This window comes from Melozone crissalis, unplaced genomic scaffold (assembly GCF_028551555.1).
Source record: "Melozone crissalis strain CALT ecotype California unplaced genomic scaffold, PUWL_Pcris_2 ptg000029l_1, whole genome shotgun sequence".
Classification (NCBI taxonomy): domain Eukaryota; kingdom Metazoa; phylum Chordata; class Aves; order Passeriformes; family Passerellidae; genus Melozone; species Melozone crissalis.
Window position 1 is genome coordinate 18071493 of NW_026535807.1, and position 25849 is coordinate 18097341.

The 25849-nt window shown below is 41.2% G+C and overlaps 1 protein-coding gene across 1 annotated transcript in view; it reads left to right on the plus strand.

Moving 5' to 3' along the window:
* Positions 1-25637, plus strand: part of SLC6A11 (solute carrier family 6 member 11) — a 105270-nt gene extending 79633 nt beyond the window's left edge. Inside the window, exons 8-15 of the mRNA XM_054281045.1 lie at positions 6318-6421; positions 13273-13397; positions 15094-15206; positions 16831-16968; positions 19630-19732; positions 20441-20541; positions 21815-21985; positions 24334-25637. Coding sequence (XP_054137020.1) covers positions 6318-6421; positions 13273-13397; positions 15094-15206; positions 16831-16968; positions 19630-19732; positions 20441-20541; positions 21815-21985; positions 24334-24486 — 1008 coding nt within the window. The 3' untranslated portion in view covers positions 24487-25637. The remainder of the gene's footprint in view (positions 1-6317; positions 6422-13272; positions 13398-15093; positions 15207-16830; positions 16969-19629; positions 19733-20440; positions 20542-21814; positions 21986-24333) is intronic.
* The last annotated feature ends 212 nt before the right edge of the window (positions 25638-25849 follow it).

The window sequence follows — 25849 nt, forward strand, 5'->3', positions numbered from 1 at the left end:
AAGTGAGTTGTAACATTGAGTTCTTTGTCTGCTGCCTGGGATGTGAGCTGGTGGCATCTTCCCATTGTCATAACCATGTAATGAGACTGATGCTGGAAAATGAAACAGCTCAAGGCACGTTCCACAGCAGCCCCGTCCCATTTGTGATTTGTACACAGCCCCTGCCAGTGATACTCTCCCACCTCATTCCACATGAGAGGAAGGAAAGCTTTGTTAGGGAGAGCTCTGGCAGGTACTTTTGAAATGCTTTTATTCTCCAAAAATTTTTATTCTTCTGTTAGTGCTCTTAAACCTGTGGCTAATCGCCCCATGTCTGCTGGGGTCACTCATTCAGTGCAGGTGTTACCTCAAGGTCAAGACTTCACGTTTTGATGGTTTCCCGCAGTTCTGTCATACCTAAACTTATCTGGCAACAGGTTGTTTTATTCAGGCATTTGTGATAAAATTCTGCAGTCATTCCATGCCCTAACCTTGAAATTTCATTTATTATCTCCTGACAGCCACGGCTTTATTTATAAAATTCGCATTTGAAACTGAAGGCAAACTGCTTTTTAAAATACATACACTGTAGAGGTTCATCAGAAAGTAATGAATAATTTAAATTAAAAGGAAACCTGGAGTGATTGCTTGTTCTCTGATAACAAAATGGGAAATAAATGACTGTCAACATTTGGAACATCGTGTTTTAAAGAGCAAGCACAGGTTTTAACTGGTCTGTCAGCTCTCCCATATTCTCAGGCAGTGCTTCATGATGGGATTGTCATTTCCACTCTGGAATTAAGGATGCTTTCAGCTTTGGTGTTCAACCTCACTGTTAAGAATGATGGGGGGGAAAAAAAGTGAATATTTATGCAGATCTCAGCCAGTTTTTGGGCTTCAATGTGAAATTATTGCATTTGAAATTATTGCATTTGATTTTGACAGCAATTCTCAAGGGAGCAAACAGAGCTGTGTGGGCTGTAGGAAAGGCCAGGGACAGAGAGAAAACCAAAATATTGATTTTATTTACTCTGAGAACCCTCCGGGTGTTCCATTGTTCCTGTTCACATGGAGAACCCTTGGATGTGGCAGCTCCCCCAGACTGACACCTGGGCACCAGGTGTCAATGACACTGGAACCCCAGGTTGTCACCTGGGCAGTGTCCCAGGGATCTGTGAAAGGGAATTTCACAGAAACCTGTGAAATGGAACTTAAAATGCTGCCAAAATAGAAGTGGAGATGTGTTGTGCTACGAGAGAAGCTGCACATGATCCCCTGGGCTGTCAAATGAACCTTCTCAGGTGACAACAGAATATATTTTATTTTTTTTAAAAAAGCCGTGCCTGTCTTTTGGGAGGATCAGACTGGAAATAGCTGCCTGACTTCCCCATGTTGCCCAGACATGGAACAATTTGATGAAATTTTTTTTTTACACAACTACAAAAAATGGAGTTATTCAGCTGTTTGTCATGGAGGAAGTGCCAGTTAAAGTCAGAGTGTCCTGGGAGATGCTTCCTGCAGCCACAGAGAGATTTCATAACAGCTGCACTGTAGTTTGCTCAAAATATATCCAGAGAGCACAGAAAGCAAAGAGAAGGAACAAAGTTAGAGAAACCCCTGGAATTTGAGATATTGTGGGTTTTAGGCCATGATTTTGGTTTTTTTCCAAAAGAAACAACAATTCCATGAATTGTTTTTTATTCCACCTGAAGGATTTGCTTTTTATTCCATGATTTTGGGTTTCTTTTTCCAAAAGAAACAATTCCATGAATTGTTTTTTATTCCACCTGAAGGAATTGGTTTTTTGTTCCATGATTTTATTTTTTCCAAAAGAAACAACAATTCCCTGAATTGTTTTTATTCCACCTGAAGAAATTGCTTTTTATTCCATGATTTTGGGTTTTTTCTGAAAGAAACAACAATTCCATTAACTATTTTTTATTCCACCTGAAGGAATTGTTTTTTATTCCATGATTTGGTTTTTCCCAAAAGAAACAACAATTTCATGAATTGTTTTTTATTCCACCTGAAGGAATTTCTTTTTATTCCATTATTTTTTTCCAAAAGAAACAACAATTCCATGAATTGGTTTTTATCCCACCTGAAGGAATTGGTTTTTATTCCATGATTTTGTTATTTTCCAAAAGAAACAACAATTCCATGAATTGTTTTTTATTCCACCTGAAGGAATTGTTTTTTCTTCCATGCATGATGGAAATAATCAGCACCAACACATCCCAGGTTGTCCCTGAGGTCTCTGCTTTGCTCAGGCACTGAGCTCAGCTCAGGACACTGATGCAATATTTTGGTTTATCCCTCTCACCCCTTGCTTGGCCCTCTAAATTCACTGCATAAGGCTTGATCATCACAAAAACACTCAAGGCTCAGCCTTGCAAAGGGAATTATTTCTGCACTGGCCATGTGCTTCAACACCTCATTTATTTTATTTTCAGTGTATGGCATGACCCCATCTTACTGACAGAAATACATTTTTATTGAGACTAAAATGAGGGGCTGTCACTCTTCTGGGGATTTGCAGTTTGGTTTGTTAAACTGTGGGGTTTTTTAGTTGTTCAAAAATTGACTTTAATTCACTTTATCTGCAGCAAACTTTAACTTTATCTTTCTCCTTTGCTTTGGACACCCATTAGGGCACAGCCAAGCCAAGGAGCACATGAGAAAAGGTGGCTTGAAGTGATTTATGGACATACCATCCCATAGAAACTTTATGGCAGGGACATGAAAAGAAGCCAATTGTCCAGAGCAGGGCTGTGTTGTCTGCACTACAGCACATCCCCCTTCCTTCTTCCTCCTCCTGCTTTCATGGCACGAGCTACAAAGGAGGCAGGGCATCCTCCAGACAGCAGCATCCTGTGTTTGGCCAGCTCCATTCATCTCCCTGGGCACAGAAAACACCCATGGAAATGGAGATTGTGCCCCAGACCTGCCACAAGAAGGCCAAATTGAGGTTACCCACACGGAGTTTAAATTTTGAGGGCATTGCCAGGCTTGAGAGTTAGATGTTGCAGAGCAGCACTTTCAATTTTTTAGTAGAAAATGCTCCTGTTTATTGTTTTGTAAGGTTCTGTCATTTGAAATTGTGATTTTTCAAATATCAGCATTAATTGTCAAAGTTTTTGAGCTTTAATTTTAATCTTGTTTTGGCATGGAAACTTTTAATATGAGTTGAATAAAGCTAGAAAAAGTCTATTTACTTTCTTTAAGGTAGTAGCTGATAGAAACTAGAAAACTGTTCCAATCCCAAGTTTGTGAGTGCTAAATTGAATTTATTATCACTGACCTAAGGGTTTTCAAGGCTTAAAGTTCATAAAGCACCCACAGGGTGTTCTCAGGTCCTCTCCTCATGGAGCTGTGTCACCTTTCAGACAAATGTCCTCTTTGGTGTGCCCCAGGTCCTCCTCTGCGTCCCTGCCCTTCAGAGTGTCATTGCTCTGCATGGAAAGGGGAACAACTCCTGGTTTTTAAGGCAGACTCAGCACTCTCAGAAATGTCCCATCATGGTTTGGTGGCTGTGAGCTGGGTGGGTGGCACCTGGATTTGGGATTGGTGTTCTACAGGAGCCCATCAAGCTGGAATGAGAACAAGTTCCCTGAGGTGTCTTTTGGGAATGAGCAAACTGGGGTGACACAGGCTAATGAACAGTCAGACTAATGAACAGTCAGACTAATGGACAGTCAGACTAATGGACAATCAGACTAATGAACAATTTGAGACCTCACCACATCCTCCTGCCACGAACTGAGCGCTGCAGTCTGAGGCTAAGTGTCAGCTGGTCCCTGGCTGCAGGGGAAGGAGATGGAGAGCTGATCTGAAATGTCATTTTCAGGGCTTGAAAGTGTTGGTGTGTCTGGCAGTTTACACCAGGGTTACTCCAGCTCTCGTGGTTTTCAGCCACAGAAAATTTAACCTGTGGTTTCTAAATGGATGTTCATGTTTGCCACTTTGCTGATCACTTCTGGCCATTTTGGAAACCTGAAAGAATTAAATGTCACTTGTCCTCTGAGCATACAACCCCAAAGAAGCTGTACAGGTTGTATTATTCCGTTCAGCAAATAAAATTGCTTCTCCATTCCTATTTGGAAAGGGAAAGGGAAGGGGAAGGGGAAGGGGAAGGGGAAGGGGAAGGGGAAAGGGGAAAGGGAAAGGGGAAAGGAAAAGGGAAAGGGAAATAGGAAAAGGGAAAAGGAAAGGGAAAAGGGAAAGGGGAAAAGGGAAAGGGAAAAGGGAGGACGAAAGGGAAAAGGAGAAGGGAAAGGGGAAGGGAAATAGGAAAAGGGAAAAGGGAAAATGGAAAGGGAAAAGGGAAAGGGAAAGAGAAAGGAAAAAGGGGAAAGGGAAAAGGGAAAAGGGGAAAGGGAAAAGGGAAAAGAAAGGAAAAAGGGAAGGGGAAAAGGGGAAGGAAAAGGGAAAAGGGAAAAGGGAAAAGGGGAAAAGGGAAAGGGAAAGGGGAAGGGAAGGGAAGGATCCATGTGCTGATCCACTTTCCCAGCTTTTCTGTGGGCCCCAGAAGAAGGAGCATTTCAGCTGACCCACACTCCTCACAGCTTTTTTGGGAGCTTCCAGTCCTGTTAAAGAGCCTGTCTGTCAGAAGGCTCTCTGTGTGCAGCTTTTCCTGGTGAAGCTCTGGGATGTAACCAGCTGTGTCTTATTCGGGGTGACAGCAACGAAACCCTTTAAGCCTCTGATGTAAATCAAATGTGATCTTAATGTTATTTCTAAACAGAAACACTCAACAGCTCCAGAGAGCAAGGTCTCACTTGATCGGCTGTAAAACAAACACATCCCCTTGGTGTGTTTAGGAGGGTTTGATGGCTGTTATTGGCACTGAAATCATTCCTGTGCTCCCTCTCCCCTGGCTCCAACTTCAGCAGGGAATGGCTGCACAGCCACTGCCTCTGAGCATCACTCAGGGTCTGGTGCTTTGGTTGCTCTGATGTAATAAAGGACTTAAAGAGATCATTTATCCCAGGAAAACAAAGGACCTAAAGAGATCATTTATCCCAGGAAATCATGCCTGTACTCCCTCTCCCCTGGCTCCAACTTCAGCAGGGAATGGCTGCACAGCCACTGCCTCTGAGCATCACTCAGGGTCTGGTTTTGGTTGTTCTGCTGTAAAAAATGACTTAAAGAGATCATTTATCCCAGGAAAACAAAGGACCTAAAGGGATCATTTATCTCAGGAAAACAGGATTTTATTGGATGGCAGTTCTGTGGGTTTGGGGTCTCCATATCTCCATATCCAGGACTTCAAGGGGTACCTTCAGTGGGAACACACCCACACTGGTCAGGTGAAATAAATGGCTTTGTTACAATATTGTTAAAGTAAAATGAACTTGCTCATTAATGGTCTGAGGCTGCTCTGAGGAGGAGAATCTCACTGTGGCAACTCACGCTTCCTTTTCTCTGATTTCAAATTGTTTACATCACTTTAGGATACAAATGTTCCCACAATGGCATTACAGAGCTACTGGTTCATTAAGCTCTACAGAACATTTGTTTGCTGATTGTACAGTGACCAAAGCTGTAACTTTTTGCCTGTTTGATCCATTAAATTTTGCTGAAAACATCCTTTCCCTGGATAAATTGTCCCTTCTTTCCTCAGCTTAATTTATGTATTATCTATATTTATGAATTATATTATTATAATTCATATATATGATATATATTAATAGATATAATTAATATATATTAATGATAATATAATTCACAAATACAGATAATACATAAATATTATATATTTATGTATTATTTGTATTATATTATTATATAATACAGGAATTATTATATATATATATAAAATATAATATATATTATCTGAATTATAATATTATATTATTATTTAATATGATAATATATAATTATTATATGTTTATTACGTATAATGATTATATGTATCTTTGTATATTATATATACAATATATTATATATTTATGTGCTATAGGAATAGCACATTTTGTCTTTGGAGCAATTATTCACAGTACATTTTTAAATCTAAATAAATAACTTTCCAACAGGAGTGAGATAAATGCAGGTGATCCTATTTAGGCTGCAATTACTAAAACTATCTAAAAGCAATTATTGAATGTAATGGGTGAGGTTCTTCTCTAGGAATTCTGTATCCCTTTAGGTTGAGACTGTAAAGGTCAGCTGGGATGGGAAGGGGAATTTCCCTCTCAGCACGTTATTTTTTTGGAGTTTATGATTTGTAAAAGCTTTTCCAGACCTGCAGAGCCACGTGTGCAGGTCTGCAGCCCACATTTGGCAGGAGGGGATTTCTCTGGCTGCTTTCTGAGGCTCTCCCTGCTCTCTGTCCCCAGGTGTGGGTGGATGCTGGCACACAGATCTTCTTCTCCTACGCCATCTGCTTGGGGTGCCTGACAGCCCTGGGGAGCTACAACAACTACAACAACAACTGCTACAGGTAACACCCTCCAGCCTGCAGTTCTGCTCCTGGGGTGGCATTTGGAACCACTTCCCTTCCCCTTCCTCCATGGATAACCACAAGCACACACAGGTGGTTTTGGTAGGACAGAGATCTGTAATGTTCCTTGGAATGGCTCCAGAGGAACTCTGCTCTAAAATGTGGGGTTTTCATCCCTTTTGGTCAAATCTGAGCCTTCCACAGCCCCTCAGCACACACAGAGATAGAAATTTCATGTAAAAATGCAGGATTTCAAACAGGTATAATTGAATAACTCACTTCCTCTCAAACCACGACACTGTGTGCATTACTTAAGCTGCTTTTTGAAAAGTTCTACCAGAAATTCTCATAAAAATGTTTGGCACTTTTCCCCATTTTTTGGGAAGCTTGCAGTCCCCAACCCAAAGGTAATGGGGGGCATTTCATGGTTTATCTCCGTATTCCCATAGGTGGTTTTGTAGGACAGAGATCTGTAATGTTCTTTGGAATGGCTCCAGAGGAACTCTGATCCAAAATGTGGTGGTTTCATCCCTTTTGGTCAAATCTGAGCCTTCCACAGCCCCTCAGCACACACAGAGATAGAAATTTCATGTAAAATGCAGGATTTCTGGCAGGTATCATTGAATGTGTGTGCATTACTTCAGCTGCTTTTTGAAAACTGCTACCAGAAATTGTCAATAAAAATCACCTCAGTTTGGTCCATGCTCTGACTGCCATTTTTCCCCGTTTTTTGGGAGGTTTACAGTCCCCAGCCCAAAGGTAATGGGGGGCATTTCATGGTTTATCTCTGTATTCCCAAGGAGGGAATTGCCAATGGCTTCAGCAGATTTTCATCTCTCCTGAGTCAATGGCCAAAGGATTGATTTGCACAAAATCTCTGTTCCACATCTCTGGCATGGGCAGCAATGTGAACACCAATCTTTTCTTCTGGAATTCATGGCTATTGAATTAGTTCTCCTAAAATTCCTACAAGGAATTTTGGTTGTAGTGACTCCATTAAGATCTCCAGAGAATTAAAATTTCATTTTTTTTGTAAGGGAAATAACACGGTCCAAAAGTGAAAGAATCGTAAACAAACCACCCCGAAACCCCCAAATTTATTTAAATTCCTAATTGCAGTTTGACTTGGACATCTCAGGAGGCAGTTTTAGGAAATGCTCCTTCTTTCCATGTCTTGGCAAGACAAAATGTTTTGCTGCAGAAAGTGATGTGAGTCCCCTAAAACCTCCAGAGCTGCTGCTTATGAACCTTTTCCCTAATTAGCACAAGCTTCAGCAAAGACACCACTCCTCTCCTCTCTTATTCAGTTTTATTTATATTTATTTATATTTCTTTCCAGTTGTATGCCAGCTAGAAACTGTCAATGCCTCAAGGAGTGCAGGAATGCTTTTCCTGAGATTTCTTTTTTTTTTTTTTTTTCACAAAAAGCAGGAATTTGGATTTATGGAATTTTGTTTCCTTCTCCCTTACCCTGGGGCTCTGCTCTGGAGCTGCAGAGCAGGATGCTGCAGCCAAACACCTTTTACTCCATCCAGGCTCCACAATTCCCCTCACAAAACATTCCCCAAATTTCCCAGCTAGGAAACAGATGTTAATGTGTCCTGACATGTGATTTTTAATGAGTCTGAAGGAAGGGGGAGGACAGCAGTGATGAGCAGAATGTGGCCAAGCTGGGCAGGGCAAGACATAAACAGAGCTCTGATGTGAAAACCATAATTTTGTATTCTAACCAGCACTTTAAAATAATAAAATTAAGCAGGTGATTTTTTTCCTCCTGCAATTCCCACAACCTGATTGTAACATCATCGTTTTCTGCTCTTTATTACTCCATTTACTTCCCTTTCCTCAGGGAAAATTGCAGGAGGAAATAATGGCAAGAGGTGGGAATTGTGAAGGTCTGAACTGCACAAGGGCCTTGTGAACTTAAAGATTTTAATTTAGAGAATTTAAAGATTTAAACCTGATTTAATTAATGTGGTACATGAATTGCAAAAGTCACTTCATGTCTTTGAATGGGAAATGAATTTTTATCATCCTTACGTACCTTTCATTGAAAAATATAACAGAGCTCTGATGTGAAAATGACAATCTTTTATTCAAATCAGCACTTAAAAATAATAAAATCAAGCTGGGGGTTTTTCTTCTGCAGTTCTCACAGTCTGATTGTAACATCATCATTTTCTGTTCTTTTTTACTCCATTTACGTCCCTTTCCTAAGGGAAAATGGCAAGAGTTGGAATAATGGCAGGAATTGGAATAATGGCAGGAATTGTGAAAGCCTGAACTGCACATGGGCCTTGTGAATTTAAAGATTTTAATTTAGAGAATTTAAAGATTTAAATCTGATTTAATTAATGTGGTACATGAATTGCAAAATTCACTTCATATCTTTAAATGGGAAATGAATTTTTATCATCTTTACATAACTTTATGGAAAACATAAAAAAATTCCTTCCGGGGTATCCCAGAGTGTGGATCCCAAGTGAATCCTCTGAGAAGGTGAAACCCTGGCAGTGTTTCCCCACAGGGATCACACACAGCTGTACTGATGTTTCCTCTGATCTTTATCCAACTCAGAATCCCAAATCCATTCCCAGGTAAAAGTCCAGGGTCATTTCCCCTGTTCCCATTGTGGAGCAGGAGATGAAGGAGTGATTTCACACATGCACAAAACTTTTAAGACCTGAACATTTGTCCTTTGTCAAGTTTCTAGTCTAGGAGGAAAAGAGAAATGGGAATTTCTCAATTGGGTTTTAAGGAACCCATAAAGGCAAGGAAGGGACTGGAGGGATGCCAGGGGCTCTGTGGGCTCAGAGAGGCTCCTCAGGAAGGCTGGATGAATTTTCAGAGGTGTGCTGCCTGTCAGACAGGGAGAGGAGAAGTGATGCACATCTTCAATTATTCAGGTGATTGGCAGGAGTTTAATTTGCAAGAATGTGAAGTTTTCATAAAAATTTCAAGTTTTCCTTTCACTTGAAATCAGTCTGGGCTTCAGTCAGGCTCTGATGTCCTCCTGCCAAGGGTGGCACATAAAAAATTCATGTTGCCCTTCCATTGGTTCCTGAGCATTTGTGGTTTAAAACTCATTGGTTTCACAGTGAATGGATCCAGATCCTCAGGGCTCTGAGGATGAGGGAAGAGACATGGAGGATCTGACTCCATGTTTCAGAAGGCTGATTTATTATTTTATGATATATATTACATTAAAACTATAATAAAAGAATAGAAGAAAGGATTTCATCAGAAGGCTGGCTAAGAATAGACAAACAAGAATCAAAACAAAGGTTTGTGTCTCGGACAGAGAGTCCGAGCCAGCTGACTGTGATTGGCCATTAATTAGCAACAACCAACATGGGCCAATCACAGATCTACTTGATTTACTTGTTGCATTCCACAGCAGCAGATAATCATTGTTTACGTTTTGTTCCTAAGGCCTCCCAGCTTCTCAGGAGGAAAAATCCTAAAGAAAGGATTTTTCATAAAAGATGTCCGTGACAGCAGGGATTTATTCAAAGGATCTCCTCCATGGATGCACCTTGGGCAGCACAAGAGCCCAGCCAGGGCTGCACCCAAGATGAACCAAAATGGTCCCAAAATGGCCCCAAAATGCACGACCAGTCATGGGGTCTCTCCCTGTGATCAGTTCTGCTCCATTTGCACCTTGCAGTTCATTGTCCCATTCCAGCTTTAGCCCAGGCAGTCCCACCCTGCTTGTTTTTCTCTCTCCAGCCCACGGTGTTTGTGCTCCTGGGCTGAGATTTGGATCATTTGTCCTTGGTGCCCAGCTGGAGCAGGAATTGTTTTGTCTCCCTGCTCTGTGCACAGAGCTCACCATCCCCTCATGTGAAGCCCAGACCCTAAAACAGCACAGAATCTGAAAATATAAAAGCCAAAACCTGAGGCATCACTGCCAGGGGTTTCAGCCTTTATCTCCCACTCAGAACCAGCAGCTCTCAAATTCCCTGTGCCACAGCACTTCTCAGAAGGAAAGATCTTGTTCAGACTGCATTTGAAGCAGGGAATTATCTAAAGCAAATCTTATCTGAAGCAAACAGCCCGTGCCCAGTGGAGGCATCATCTGGCTGCATCCCCCCAAAGCAGGAGCTCTCTTTTCCCCCCAGAGGATGATAAAATTCATCTTTCTGACCTCTCTTATCAACAGGGTTTCATCACACTCAGTTTCAATTTCTTGGTGTTGAACTCACCAGTTGCTGAGATGAGAGAGGTGGGATGAGAGTCCCCCCAGAGCTCTTCAGAGCTGAAATTCACTCAGAAGTTCAAGAAGGGGCCGATTTTTTTTTTTTTTTTTTTTTTTTTTTTTTTTTTTTTTTTTTTTTTGTATCTCTGCTAAGCACAACGGCCTCTGTGCTCCTCAGTTCTATATTTTGGATTGCTATTTTGCTTTAAAACGTCCCAAGTGTAGAACTGGCCTGGCTGGGCATAACTACAGGGAGAATTTCATATGAAAAGCAAATAAATAAAGGTTAGAATTGTATTTTCAGCAAGTATTTCACTGCAAATGAACAGTGTGAGAGAGTCTAGGCATGAAGGAAGTGTAAACATCACTGCACTTGTACATGTCTGTGTTTCCATTACAAATGAGAATATTCATTCTTTTTCATTGCTGGGCACATTTCAGCAATTTGTAGATGTTGTGCCACAGGGCACAAGTACAGGGAGAATTTAATATGAAAAACAAATAAATAAAGGTTAGAATTGTATTTCAGCAAGTATTTCACTGCAAATGAACAGTGTGAGAGAGAGTCCAGGCATGAATCAAGTGTGAACATCACCTGTCCATGTCTGAGTCTCCAGTACAAATGGGAATATTCATTCTTTTTCTTTGCTGGGCACATTTTGGCAATTTGTAGATGTTGTGCCACAGAGATTATTTTCACTCTGAATTTGTTGTGAAAACATAAAACCTTCCCAAAATAATAGTTCAAATGAAGTGTAGCTGAGGTGATGAGAAGGAGCCAAAGGCTCGCATGGCCCCAGGCTGAGCTGGTGCTTGGCTTTGCAGCTCAGGGATGTGCAGGTGCTCCCTGCCAGGGAAATGTGTGTGCCTGGTGCTCAGTGAGTCCCAGGGCAGCCAGAAGAGCTTTGGGCACATCTGGGAGCCACTGCAGGGCTCTTCAGTGAAGGAATAGGATGCTGGAACTGCTCACCTCACTCTGAGCTCCAAAAATGGATGAGAAGTGGCAGGATAAAAATACTAAATGGGACAAATATTTAGTAGGGAGATCAGCAGAGAAGTTTGGAGGGAATAATTGCCAGGACTTGGAAGTAGGATTTGTCTCTGATTCTCAACAAATCTGTGACAAAGATGAATTATTATTTATATTAATATTTACTGAATTATTGAAGCTGTGAATTAGGAATCTGCTGGATTTTACAGGGTCCTTTCTTCTCATTGATATCTTGCATAAAAATTTCCTTCAGAGCCACAGTGGGATGGGGATAAAGCAGATTAAGGGATGGGCTGGAGACAGCCCCAGGCTTGCCTTGTGTTTCAGTGGGTTAGAACCCTAATTTACCCCAGACATCCAGGTTGGATTGTTACTCTCTCAAGCACACAGCTGTCTCTGCAAACAGTCCCCAAGGAGGGACTGTCAGCATCAATCACCTGTCACTCCTGAAGGGCTGTCAGAGCAGCAGGAACAGCAAAATTTATATTTCCTTGGGCTCTAGGGGAATCACACCTTTCTGCAGGAGGATCTTCCCTTTCTGCAAAGTGATTTACTCTGGTGATGTTTGCAGCCTGGGCAAAGAAATCCTCCTTCACCTTGGCCTTGTCCTTGTCGTGGTTTGAAGTGTGGGATATCATTGTCTGAGACATCTCTGGTCCTGCAATGCCTTTGCCTCTTTTTATTTTTATTTCTTTTATTGTATTTATTACTTTTCATTTCTTAAATATGTCTAGCAACCAAAGTGCATGGATATATTTTGCCAATATATTGCATGGATATATTTTTCCAATGTTCTTTAACAGGGATAGAAGGAGCTGAGATCTGACCACATTGTGGGTTTTTTTCCCCCAGCAAACAAGCAGTACCATTTAAAGAATTTATTAATGAGTTCATACCCTCTGGAATCTATTAGTATAATTATTATCAAAGATGTTTCCAGCCTGGGTAAAGAAATCCTCCTTCACCTTGGCCTTTTCCTTGTCGTGGTTTGAAGTGTGGGATGTGATTATCTGACACTTCTCTGGCCCTGCACAGCCCTTGCCTATTTTTAATTTTATTTTTATTTTTATTTCTATTTTTATTTTTATTATTTTTTATTTTTATTTTTATTTTTATTTTTATTTCTTACTTTTCATTTCTTAAATATGTCTAGCAACCAAAGTGCATGGATATATTTTGCCAATATATTGCATGGATATATTTTTCCAATGTTCTTTAATAGGGATAGAAGGAGCTGAGATCTGACCACATTTTGGGTTTTTTTCCCCCAGCAAACAAGCTTTACCATTTTATGGAGTTTATTAATGAGTTCATACCCTCTGGAATCTATTAGTATAATTATTATGGAGAAATTGTTCTTAACAATTATTACATGTTTGACATAGTTTTACATGTTTTTTAAAGATTTTACTTGAAAACTGCCAGGGCCTTGCAACAAGTCAACTCCAGCAGTCAGAACACAAGCAAGGATATTCTGATAATCCTCCTAATTCCCGGTTGCTCTCAGGAATAATCTGAGTTGGGACCTGACTGTTAATGAACAACACTGTTAATGAACTTTCCATTCCTGCAGCCCAGGGTTGTGTCAGTCCTCTGGCTGAGTGGATGGAAGAAACCCCAGCTCTGGAGATCAACTGCAGTGTTTTTTATTTATATTTTCAGAGACTGCATCATGCTCTGCTGCTTGAACAGTGGCACAAGCTTTGTTGCTGGTTTTGCTATCTTTTCAGTTCTTGGATTTATGGCTTATGAACAAGGCGTGCCCATTGCAGAAGTTGCAGAATCAGGTGAGTTCCAAAAGCAGATTTCTGAGTTAACAAAAATGCCCAGAGGCTGAGGCCAGAGTTCACAGTCTGTGGATGGGATGACTCAATGGAATAACTGCTGCAGGAAGAATTCTGAACTATTTTTTTTTGTGGCCACACATTTGTGTGTGGAAAAAATGAATGTTGCTGTGCACAGAACCAAACTGATGAATTCAGGGAGTCACAAACTACACAAACTTTCTCCAGCTGAGCATCCAGAATGTTGTTCAGCAGAGATAAACTCAGTTGCGAGTGTTAATCCTCATCTGCATTCCAGCTTTTTTCAGTGAGACAGACTTAAATCCACAAGTATTTATTCCTTCTGGGAGGAAAAAAAAAATGAAAAAGGATATTAAAGAAAAGATGCTGTTGCTGTTAAATGAGAAATCAGAAGGGCACACAGACATAGATTTATGAAAAATTAACCATCCACAACCACCATTGGAGCTGGGCATCTGATGGAAGTTACTCCACACCTTTGTGGCTGTAACATCCTCAAGCAGGAGAAAAAGAGCAGGAGGCTGCACACCCCCCCCCCCCCAAAAAAGAAAAAACCAAAAAAACCCCCCAAAACCCAAAAAAACCCCAAAACAAAACCAAAAAAAACCAAAAAAAACAAACAAAAAAAACCCCCCAAAAATATAACACCAAACCAATGTAATGCTGAGCTGTTGAGGACGAAAAATGACTCTCATGGAGTTAATCCCAGGAAAACTGCAAAACAAGCAGGGTTTCACTGATGCTCTCATGGAAAATATTTATCTTTTCCTAAAATCCATACAATTGGTTTCCACTTCATTATAGGAGCTATTGAATGCTGCTTTAAATGAAGAAGCAGCAGAGTGTGACAGATCTGCACTGAAGTTACTGCAGCAGGAGCACAGAGTTCTTCTTTATTGGCCTTTGTGCCCCTGCTTTGAAAGCTGGCTGGCTTCATAAAAAAACATCTGATAAATAAAACCAGAAAAACATGAGCAAGGTGAGAAGGTGCCTTAGCAGATCTGAGAAGTTATCAGTTACAAAAATGTTCTATTTTGAAGATTTCTCTAAATATGTAGCCAATGTCACACAGCAGCAGCAGCAGCACCCCAAAACACAGAGCAGGATGGGAACCAACCTGAAGAAAAATAGGAGAAAAAAAAAAAAGACTCCAGGATATGTTCCTAAGTTATATAAAGCAATCACAGGAGCACAGCTATGATTTATTCAGGGATGTTTGTAGAGCTGCACATCCACACAAAAAAGGGGAACAGAAAGCACTGGGATGCCTGAAGAGAAGCTGAGCATCCTTTGGCCAGAATGCAGGCAGGGTTGTGCCATTTCTGATAAAATTGTTTAGACTATGAGAGATGCAGAGTTTGTCAAGAGTTCAGCCTTGGGTTTAGTTCCTCTTATCTGCCATGGAAAAGAATGAGATTGTGGTGGGCTGACCCTGAGCAGTGGCTGGGCATCCACACTCTCAGCTTCCACAGGGGATGGGGAACGGAGCAGGAAGAGGAAAAGTGAGAAAATGGCTGTGTCCAGATAAAACAGTGTGAAAAGTGATGCTGAGTGAGCCCTGCTCACTTTTGGTGTCAGCAGTGCTGTTCTCCCACAGCTCAGGCTGCTGTGGAGGAGCTGAACTCCATCTCAAACTCCCACACAAGTATAAACTTTTAATTTCTTTACTCCTTTTCAGGACCAGGGCTTGCATTCATTGCTTACCCTAAAGCTGTCACCATGATGCCTCTGTCTCCTCTGTGGGCAGCTCTGTTCTTCATGATGCTCATCTTCCTGGGCTTGGACAGTCAGGTATGAAACAAACCCCACTGCAATGAGCTTTGGCTTTTTATTTCCACCTCCCCACCAGGTGGAAATCACTCCTAAACACCATCAGTCTGATGAATGACTGAACCCTAACTCGATTCTTTGCTATTTTAAATCTCAGTTGTGATTCTGGATATTCCTTCATGATTCACTGCAAAGGCTGGCTCAGCCTGACTCCAGCTCTCGTTATTAACATGGAAATCAGTCTGAACTTCAACAGGGCTGATTAAAATTCACGCTTCAGTAAAACACCAGCCCATTCTTAAAGCACTCGGCAATGAATTTTGAAGCTGAATATCAGATAGGGATAATGTAATTTTCTATGGTGTATTTTTACTGCAAGACACCATAGCAAGGAATGTGCAGTCATATCCTGCAGCAAAGGGGCAGCACAGAAGTCGTTGTCCTTGTGTGACTGTAAAAATTACAAAAGCTGCTCAAAGAAAAATGTGAAGTGCCCGAGATTTTTAGCATGCAGCTCAGCCCTTGGCACCACTGGGTGCAGAAAGTTTATGATTCTACAGCTCAGCAGGGCTCATTTTGCATGACATTTCCAATCCTTAAATTTAATGTTTTAATAACTGTTCTTTTTAATGATCTATCAGGTTCTTAAAAGTATTTTTTTTTTTTAAGTGACCAGTTCCTGGATTCTGCTCTTGACTATTCCAATGTCTATTTTGGGGAGTTAATTTAGTTTTTTTCAGGCATATATGTTTAAAAATTGATGTAAATTTATATATATATATACATGTGTGTGTGTTTTTATATATATATATATATATATATATATATATATATATATATGTTCTAAAAGTATTTACAAATGCTGTATACTACTACATATCCAGGTGGTGATAATAAGAGGGCTTCTATTTTAATGATAGTGTTGCTGTCTATATGGTGATTAATGGGAATAGTTCTTTATAAGGGAATAAGTTTTAGGAATATGTTGCTAGTAACCAATAGGTTGTTCTGATTCCATTTCCATTGTCTAAGAAGAACACAATATTTTTTGACTTTTCATAGACCTCTGACTAGGTTAGAATTAGTCTGTTTTAGAAACCTTGTTCCAGCGCCCTGACTCAGAAGCTCAGGGCTTTTGCTTTTTTTGATGTTTAAAGACACTGAATTTTGTTAGAGGTACCTGGCTTGGGCACTCAACAGCTCTGGGGAACTTCTCTCTTCTGGTAAATGGAGAGAACTTCCCCCAAACCCTGCTGCTCCTTTAGCAGGTTGAAGGATACATAGCAAAACTGGCAAAAGTGCCTGGAGTGACATGATCCCATGAAGGGTTTGTACATTATTTAATTCCCATTCAAGCCACATTTGAAAGGTTTAATTTTCATTTAGTCCACCTGCTACAGGGTAAATACAGTCTGGGATAATATTAGAGCATCCAACTGTTTAAATTTGGTGGAAATCCATAAACTTGGACTTTTTCATTGGGAGATGTTCCTCTCAGCTTGAGCTTCTCCTTATGGAGCATCCCCAGGGATCACCCTGGGGATGATGAAAACACAGCAGGATATTTGAAGTGTTAGGTGGCAAATGCCAATGGCGGCAGCAGAGGAGACAGATGTGACTGGACCTTTGCTGTCCTTTGTTGCAGTTTGTGTGTGTGGAAAGCATTGTGACAGCCGTGGTGGACATGTACCCCAAGGTGTTCCGCAGGGGCTACAGGAGGGAGCTGCTCATCCTCGGCCTCTCCGTCGTGTCCTACTTCCTCGGCCTCGTCATGTTAACTGAGGTGAGAGCTGCCCTGCTCTGAGGCATTCACACCCTCTGAACCTGAGAGAAGCAGAGTAAAGAATGATCAAAACAATTCTTATCTCGTTTGCTGTGTCTGTGCTGTGCCAAAGCAGAATGCAATGTGGAGATTGTTCCCCCAAAGTGATGGGGGTTTGTTTCTTCAGCCTGTCAGGGTCAAATGTGTGTGTTGGGACTCAGCCCACAATCACAATATTCTGTGCAGTTGAGCTGGGTGCTTGTGCAGATTGAGTTTAGATGTAGTGTAATATAATATCGAATAATACAGTATAATAAAATGTGGTGGTGTTCACAGGGGTCCCAGGATGAGGGAAGAGATGAGGATCTTGACTCCATGTTTCAGAAGGCTGATTTATTATTTTATGATATATATTATATTAAAACTATACTAAAAGAATAGAAGAAAGGATTTCATCAGAAGGCTTGAAAGGAATAGAAAGGAATGATAATAAAATCTTGTGACTCTCAGAGTCTGAGCCAGCTGACTGTGATTGGCCATTAATTAGAAACAACCAACATGAACCAATCAAAGATGCACCTGTTGCATTCCACAGCAGCAGATAATTATTGATTTTCTTTTCCTCTGAGGCTTCTCAGCTTCTCAGGAGAAAATCCTGGCAAAGGGATTGTTCAGAAAATATCATGGTGACAATAAAGTAATTATTTGGCCTTCTGATATCAATGAATGCATCACTTTCTCCCCATCACTTTTTCCCCCACTTTCTCCCCTGCTTTTCCTGCACTGCTCAGAGAGAAAGAACTTGTGGTTCTTACCACCACAGATAAAGCACAAGAACCTTTGCCACAGACAGGAATGTGGCCATAAAATCCTTGAGAGACTGTTCTCATCTCCTGTGTAACAACTGAAATTGGAAAAGTGGCTTTGTTTTATCAGCTGAGCTCAGGAAATGTTTTAATCAGAAATACACAGCCCAGCCAACGAAATTCCATCTGCTTTGCACCAGACAGCCACACACACTGATTGTGGTTCCTGCTTGCTCACCCTGGGCAGGAACAACCACATTTTGGATGGAAAGAGCAATAAAGAAGATGAAGTAAAGTGAAAAAAGAAAATCAAACCATATTTGGTTTCCAGATCAGCAGGCCATGTCAATCAGTGCAGCTGACTGACACACTGATCATGGCTTCTGCTTGCTTGCCCTGGGCAGGAACAACCACATTTTGGATGGAAAGAACAATAAAGATGAAGGGAAAAGAGAAAATCAAACCATCTTTGGTTTCCAGATCACCAGGCCATGTCAGTCAGTGCTGCCAGTCTCTGAGCAGAAATTTCGTGTCCCTTCCAACTTGGAAAAATCTGGAATTTGGAACATTAATATTTGATTACACTAATCAAACCTCCCTGTCTGATAAGAGATGTGATGCTCTGTGTGAAATAATGCATTGAACAGAAATTTTATATATTTATTGACTCTATATTTACCTGTAAATTATTCTTATTCTCAGTGAAATAAATCATCTTTGCTATGCAAAATGGGAAATCTTGGAATAACCCCTCCACAGGGCACATGCTGAACAGAGCACTGAGAGATATTAAGATATACTAAGAAATATAAGAAAAGAAATATAAAGAAATAAAAAATACAAACTGAGAAGTGAAAGGGAAGCAAGTTGTGCAAACTGCAGGAATATCCATGCAGGGGTTTTGTTCTCCTTACCTTGTATTGTCTTAGTTGGTTGTTTTCTAAATTTGCGTTTTGCTCAGGTATTTGCTGAGCCTCACCATGATGATTTTGCAGTAGAAATTTAATTTTTTTCCTATTTTTAGGATTCTCTTCCATCTGCAGAAAGTTGTCTGAGATGCAATGGGTTACATGAGCTCCCCAAAAAACATTACATTCCAACTGAGGAGCTCATCTCAAGCCCCTCTTTCCTTCCTTGGAATTCCTTTCCTTTGAAATGCTCTCTTGTGAACTCCTGCTCCTCATTATTTCAATATTAAATACAGATGTGATAAATGATTGTGTCTCACATAAAAAGTGTAATATTATCTATATAATTTTAATTATGTCTTACATAAAAAGCATAATATTATCCATAAAACTTTAATTATTTGAACCCTAATGTTATTGATTGGAGAATTCTTATTTCTTTTTCTTTGTGACAAATAATAAAGATTTGTTTCAGTCATGCGGCTTCAAGTCTGTGAGCTGCATTCACACTTTTTAGGTCACTTTACTCAATTTTTAGTCCCTACACCATCAGAGAGGGATTTTTGTAGCTACAGATTTTACCTTCTTTCCCCACATTTTAATTAAATATTTTACATATTAACAACACAGATACAGAACCAGGATCTGGAGGTCAGAATCACCTGGGAATATCTACAGCTTGATGTGATAAAAAGAACAGAGGTAAAAGCAGGGAGGTAGGAGAGCATTTTTGGGAAAAAAAAATCAAATTTACTTCTCCCCACTCCAGATTTACCACCCTTAAAGAAGTGCAGAGTAAAAAAACAAACTAAGAAATTAAAATTCTTTGTTCAAGAAGGAACCAACTTGAATAGGAAGCTTGCCAGGCAGCCAACAGCTTGACAGTGTAATTTAAAGAGATTTGCTATTAAATATTCCCACTGGTGCCAACCCCAATTTTTTTTCCCCTTTCCCATTTTCTCTTTCAGGGTGGGATGTATGTGTTCCAGCTCTTTGACTCCTATGCAGCCAGTGGGATGTGCCTGCTCTTTGTGGCCATATTTGAGTGTGTCTGCATAGGCTGGGTGTATGGTGAGTGATGAAAATTGCACTGGTTTTCTTATCAAAGTTTTCTATTTGCATAAAAACAAAGTGACAACCTTGTACCCTTATGGAATGGGACCTTCCCCATTCCTATTCCCCCCAAAAAATCATAAATGCCTTTTTCTCCACAAAGATGCACTCTCTGGATAATTTCACTTTGTAAAGCACCATAGAACTGCAGATCACATGCGCCCAGCTATCCTTGGGTTCACACATAAGCACCTAAATATATTCACATATATAAATTATATTTATATTTATATATACAATAGATACTCTTTGACTGGAGTTGTTTACACTCTGATCCCACAACAAATAAAATAAACCAACTAAGCAGAATATATTAGGTTTATACTTGTTCTGAAGGAAAGCAAAACTCAAGGTGTGGAGGAAAAAGGAGAGTAGGACTAAATGAAATATTCATATTTTTGTGACAGCTTGTGCTACACTAATGAAACCTCTCTCTCTGATAAATGATACAATGATCTGTATGAAATAAAAGTTTTATAGCAGCAGAAGTTTTATAGCAGCAGAAATTGTAGCTCAACCCCTTAGTGCAGATGGGAGGGAGGAGTTTTCCAGGGAAAGAGGAGCAGCTTCAGCCTTCCCCTGTCTGTCCTTCCCTGCTTTAAATCCTGACCTGGACAGCCCCTTCCATGTGCACTCTACATCTGCTTTTCCTTTGGTTTTGGGCAGGCAGCAATCGCTTTTATGAGAACATCGAAGACATGATTGGGTACAAACCTGTGTCATTGATTAAGTGGTGCTGGATGGTCCTAACTCCAGGTATTTGTGCAGTAAGTACAGAATGTCCAAAACACTTGTTTTAGACATAAAGAGGGGGCACTGAAAATGTTTTTTTTCTACTTTTGCTGCAGCTAATAGTTGAGAGAAATGCCTATTGAATTGTAGCATGTATTTCAAATAAAAAGTGCTTTGTAGGATCTGTAAAATTGTTAAGTATCTGTAAAATTGCTAAATATTCTGTGAAAAATCTTAGTAGGTACAATCATAGGGACAAAAATAATCCCAGTGCCCTAAATAAACATTTGCCAGAACAAGAGAGATGTTTTTCTCTCTAGTTGGTGCACCTTGTGTGCCAACACACAGCCTGAGCTCCTCCAGATTTGTGCTGGGTCCTTTGCTGCTTTCTCCTCCCTTCTCCTCTTTCTTTGGGGGGAGTGGACATTTTCCAAAGGAGACAAGACATTTTTTACTTTTAAAAGTAGCAGGAGAGGCCAAAAGCCCATCCCATGGGCATGAAGAAGGGGATGGAAGATGGTGCCAGCTCTGCAGAGCTGTGGCAGCATCACAGGGACAAAGTTCCAAAAACAGCATGAGCTGATTGCCCTTAAAATTGAGGATGAGATGCCAAAACCCCTTCCAGCTGTGCAACACTCCAGTGATGGCAACTGCAAACCACAGCAGCTGGGGCACCTCGAGATCCAGGCTCCCATTTTCAAAGTTAGGAAAATTTCTGACCCATTTGCACCAAATCTGAAATGGCCTCCATACCATGTGCACTCGTTTCACCACTTTGGGGAAAATTACATGGTAGCTTTTCTCTATTTCATACATTGAAATGGTCCAAGCTGCTTGATTAGAAATGGAGACAGATTTTTTAGGGTTTTTGGCAGGATGAAAGCACTGGAACTGCAGATAGACACAGTGGATTAAAGCAACTTCAAAAATTTTGGCTTTCATTTTTCATCCTGACAGGTTGGAGAGAACCCAGCTCATGTTATTTAATCACAGCTGGTTCACTGTAGCAAAACTTAATCTTTCCTGCCCAGGTGCTGTTTGCCATCAAAGTGCTGGGTTTATTGTCATCAAGAGGTAAATAGGATTAAACTTGAAAGGTTGCTCGTTCCTGCAGGAGCCTCTGAGATGTGTTATTTAGGCTGTACAGAAAAGAGGATGTTGCTGGTGGGTTTTTTGCTGTGAGTGAAGAGCTTCCCTCTGCTCTCCCTCCTCAGGGAGCCTGGCCTGGTCTAAACACTCAGCCAAATCCTTGTTACACACGCAGGCTTTGCCCAGATACCTCTGACAAAATATCTCTGCTTGTTTCAGGGAATCTTCATCTTTTTCCTGGTGAAATACAAGCCCCTGAAGTACAACAACGTGTACATCTACCCTGACTGGGGCTACGGCATCGGCTGGATGATGGCACTCTCCTCCATGGTCTGCATCCCGCTGTGGATCTGCATCAAGCTCTGGAAGACAGAGGGCACCTTCATGGAGGTGAGAGAGAGCTGCAGAGAGATCAGTGATGCTGCAAAAAGAGCTGGGAAGGGGGTGGACTCCTCGCCTCTCGGGAGTTCTGCTGGTCAGAGATATGTTAGAAAGTGTCTTTTCTCAGGCTGGCAGTCAAAGAAGGAGTTAGAGCTCTTCTATTTTCTTTCTCAAGGTGGTTTATTGTTTCTCATCTATAAAATTCTTTCTCAGGGCTGCTGAGGTCCGTCCAGCAGGTCAGACAGAGGCACACTGGCTACCCTCAGGGTGGTGTTATCTTTTTATATTAAAACTACGTGTACACTATTTACCATAACTTCCCAATACCTATCACCTATGTTAGACAGTGAGCTTCTACTCTAAACCAATCTAAACGTGCCAACATCACAGCAGAAGATGGAGGCCAAGAAGAAGGAGAAAGGCAGGACCTGCCCAGATTCCTCCATCTTGCCTCCCGAGCTCCCATTCTAAAAACCCCAAAAATCTATTTTTCACCCCATGACAAACTGATTATTATTCTACTTAGACTTTCGTGGCTTGTAACCCTTCATATAATGTTGGTAATTTTTTCCATGGGTCAAGATCAAAGTCACAGGGATCTTGGGCTCTGTGCCAGGGTCTCTGAGCCCCCTGGCAGGGGTTTGAGCCATCCAGGCCAGCCAGAGGGATGTCCTGAGTTCCAACACTCACCTGCACCCTCTAATCACAACAGCAGTGCCACATCCCTGTTCCCTGCCTTATGGCTCTCAGCCGCTGCTGGAAAGAAAATTCTGAACTTTCTCTGCTTTGTTCTGAATTCCTGTTGGGATTTTTGCTGCCAGTGATAAACCAACCAATTTAAAGTGCTCTGTCCCAGCACAATTTGTAGCTTAAAATGTTGTAACATCACCCAAATCCCTCAAGGTTTGTACCATCCACTCCCTTTTCCAAGGTTTTCATTGTGCTGCCAGGATTTTCTCCAAGAGCTGCCTTGCCCACATTCCCATTTTCTGGAAAGTTTTCCTAATTTCAGTTCTCTAAATGAGAAACTCAGGTAAATAAAGAGATTCAGTGGAATTTTCTGACATTTGGTGTCAGGTTAGCTCAGGTCTAGGCTGAGGTTGTTGTCAAATTTAAGTTTGGAAGTTGCTCGTTTCTGTGAGTGCTCCAAAGAAAGGCAGTGAAGGAAACAATAGTGGAAGAAACAAAAATACAAACCTTTTTCAGCCATTTGGGATTCCAACATAGCAGAAAAGCCTCGTTTTGCAGACTCTGTCCAGCTGGTTAAACACAGCCTGGAGACTGCCTATCACCCAAATCCCTCAAGGTTTGTACCAGCCATTCCATTTTCCCATGGTTTTCGTTTGTGCTGCCAGGATTTTCTCCAGGAGCCAGGTTGCCCACGTTCCCATTTTCTGGAGAGTTTTTCTAATTTCAGTTCTTTAAATGAGAAACTCAGGGAAACATAGAGATTCAGTGGAATTTTCTGACATTTGGTATCAGGTTAGCTCAGGTCTAGACTGAGGTTATCATCAAATTTAAGTTTGGAAGTTGCTCGTTTCTGTGGGAGCTTCAAAGAAAGGCAGTGAAGGAAACAATAGTGGAAAAAACAAAAATACAAATGTTTTTCAGCCATTTTGGGTTCTAACATTGCAGAAAAGCCTCGTTTTGTCCATATTGCAAAGGCCCTGTTCAGCTGGTTAAACACAGCCTGGAGACTGCCTAGGAAATCTTTACTGGATATATAAACTAAAACTGAATTCTCCATAATTTAGTTGTCTCAGAGAGTCGAAAAAGGAAGCCTGCACAAATCTAAACATTAAATATCTCCTCAATTCACCTGTCCCTGCCGGTGAGCAGACTTTGCTGGAGCTGCAGCACTGCAGACAGGTCAATATCTTTTCCCTGCCAGGATGACAAGAGGATTCTTTGAATCACAGCTGGGAGCTTCTTGAGGAGCCAACTTCCTGCTGTGAGCAGCAACCTTGCTGTGGATGTCATTGCTAGAAAAGTGAAAGCAGGTTTTGCTCTATCACAGCTCAATACACCTTGGCTGTCTCTGGTTTATTTTCTTTTTCCAGTGGACATCATGGATGATAAAATGAGAAACAAAATGTACCTGTAGAACAGACACAGTGCTGAGAGTCTTCATAAAAAGGGATGGTTAAATCAACATAAAAATTCACTTTGCTTTGAGCTTTGCCGTCTTTGGTCTGGATTTATCCAGAATTGTGCAGCCTGCAGGTCTGAGGGTGTGCCCACAACAGGGAAATAAATGAGAAAAGCAGGAGAAAAGGCTTTTCTAATGGATCTATTAAAGACAGGTGTGTCTGTGACCAAGAAAAACATAATGATTTCCAATTTCTCCAATTTTCTAGAAATTCAGGAAGCTGATTACACCTAGCTCAGACCTGAAAATGCGGGGCAAGCTTGGAGGAGGAGCCTACATTGCAGCAATAAATGACTGCGATGCCAAACTGAAAGGAGATGGCACCATTTCCACCATCACAGAAAAGGAGACACATTTCTGAAAGAACTTTTTTTTTTTCTTGTTTTATTTTTTTTGTATAAAGAAATAAATAAATTCACTTAATTATAGAGGCTGGCTTGTTTTGCACAGAATTTTATTAACCAGTTAATTTTAAAGTGAAAATTGTATACTTGTTTAAAAAGTGATTTTTTTAAATTACTCTATCCATAATGATTCTGTAAAAGAAAAAGAAATAGTATTATATGGTCTGTTAGTGATGACTTCTTGTAATATGGTGATTCCAGTCAATGTTTTTTGGTTTTTTTTTTAGACTTTTAGAGGGACCTGTATAATGTGCTGTAAAACTTTTCTACTTTGATTTGTGGCTGGTGTAATGTTGTATAGACCTTCTAACCTGTAAGCATTTCAGCCCATTTCAGCTGTCCATGTGTGTACATAAAGGGGACCAGCCTGTCCTGTGGTTTGCTTGGGAAGAAATCTCCTTTCAGGGCGAGTTTGGTGATGCTGACAGCGCCTCAGCTGCTCCCATCTCCTTCCCTCCACCCTCCACTGGCTTCAGCAGGGCTGCAAATGTGGAATGGGCCCATCCTGAGCCACTGTTTTCCTGAAGATTGGATAGAGGCTGATTCTGAAGGGCTCTGAATTTTGCTGCTGTAAGTTCCTGGTCTCTGTCAGGATGTGCTCCCAAACATTTTCCATTTTCCTCCATGGGTGGCTCCTCCTGAAGTTTGGCCAGCACTTCCCACTCCCTGGAGTGACCTGTGTTTGTGTGTGCTCCTCCAACAGATCAATTTACTTCACAGAATGGAGGTGTCCTGAGGGGAAAAGAACAGGTTTAAGGCCAGCTTTAGGGCTCTCTCTGTCTGTACAACTAATTCCCCTCCACAGGAATCCAGGATCCTACAGTGCAGCCCTACCCAGCTCCTCTGCTGGCACAGGGTGGGGTTTGGGGTGTCCTGTGCAGGGCCAGCAGCTGGGCTGGATGATCCTTGCAATTCTGATTCCTCTTCAAAGTCCTTCCTAGGTCCCCTCAGATCAAGCACTGCTTCCTCTGCCCAGCTGGGATGGAGTTTGAAGTCAGAGCAGGGATTTCTTTAGCAGGAGGTTGGGGTGATGTCCTTTGTGCATGGAGGAGCCCCAGGAGGTCACTTCTGTTTGGTGCAGGAGGGGACTCACACAGGGTTCCTGTCACCCCTCTGTGGCATAGAGGGAGCAGTGCTGGGTGTGTCAGTCAGCCCTTGCTCTGGACTGACTCCCTGGCTTTAAATAATGTGGTTTTGTACGTGGATCCAGCTGCTGGATGGTTGTTCCGGGAGGTGTGCAGATGCCCCAGTATGAAAACTCCTAAACTTTGTCTAAGAATGTGGTTTTTTTAGCTGATAATACTCCAAACATGGTTATTT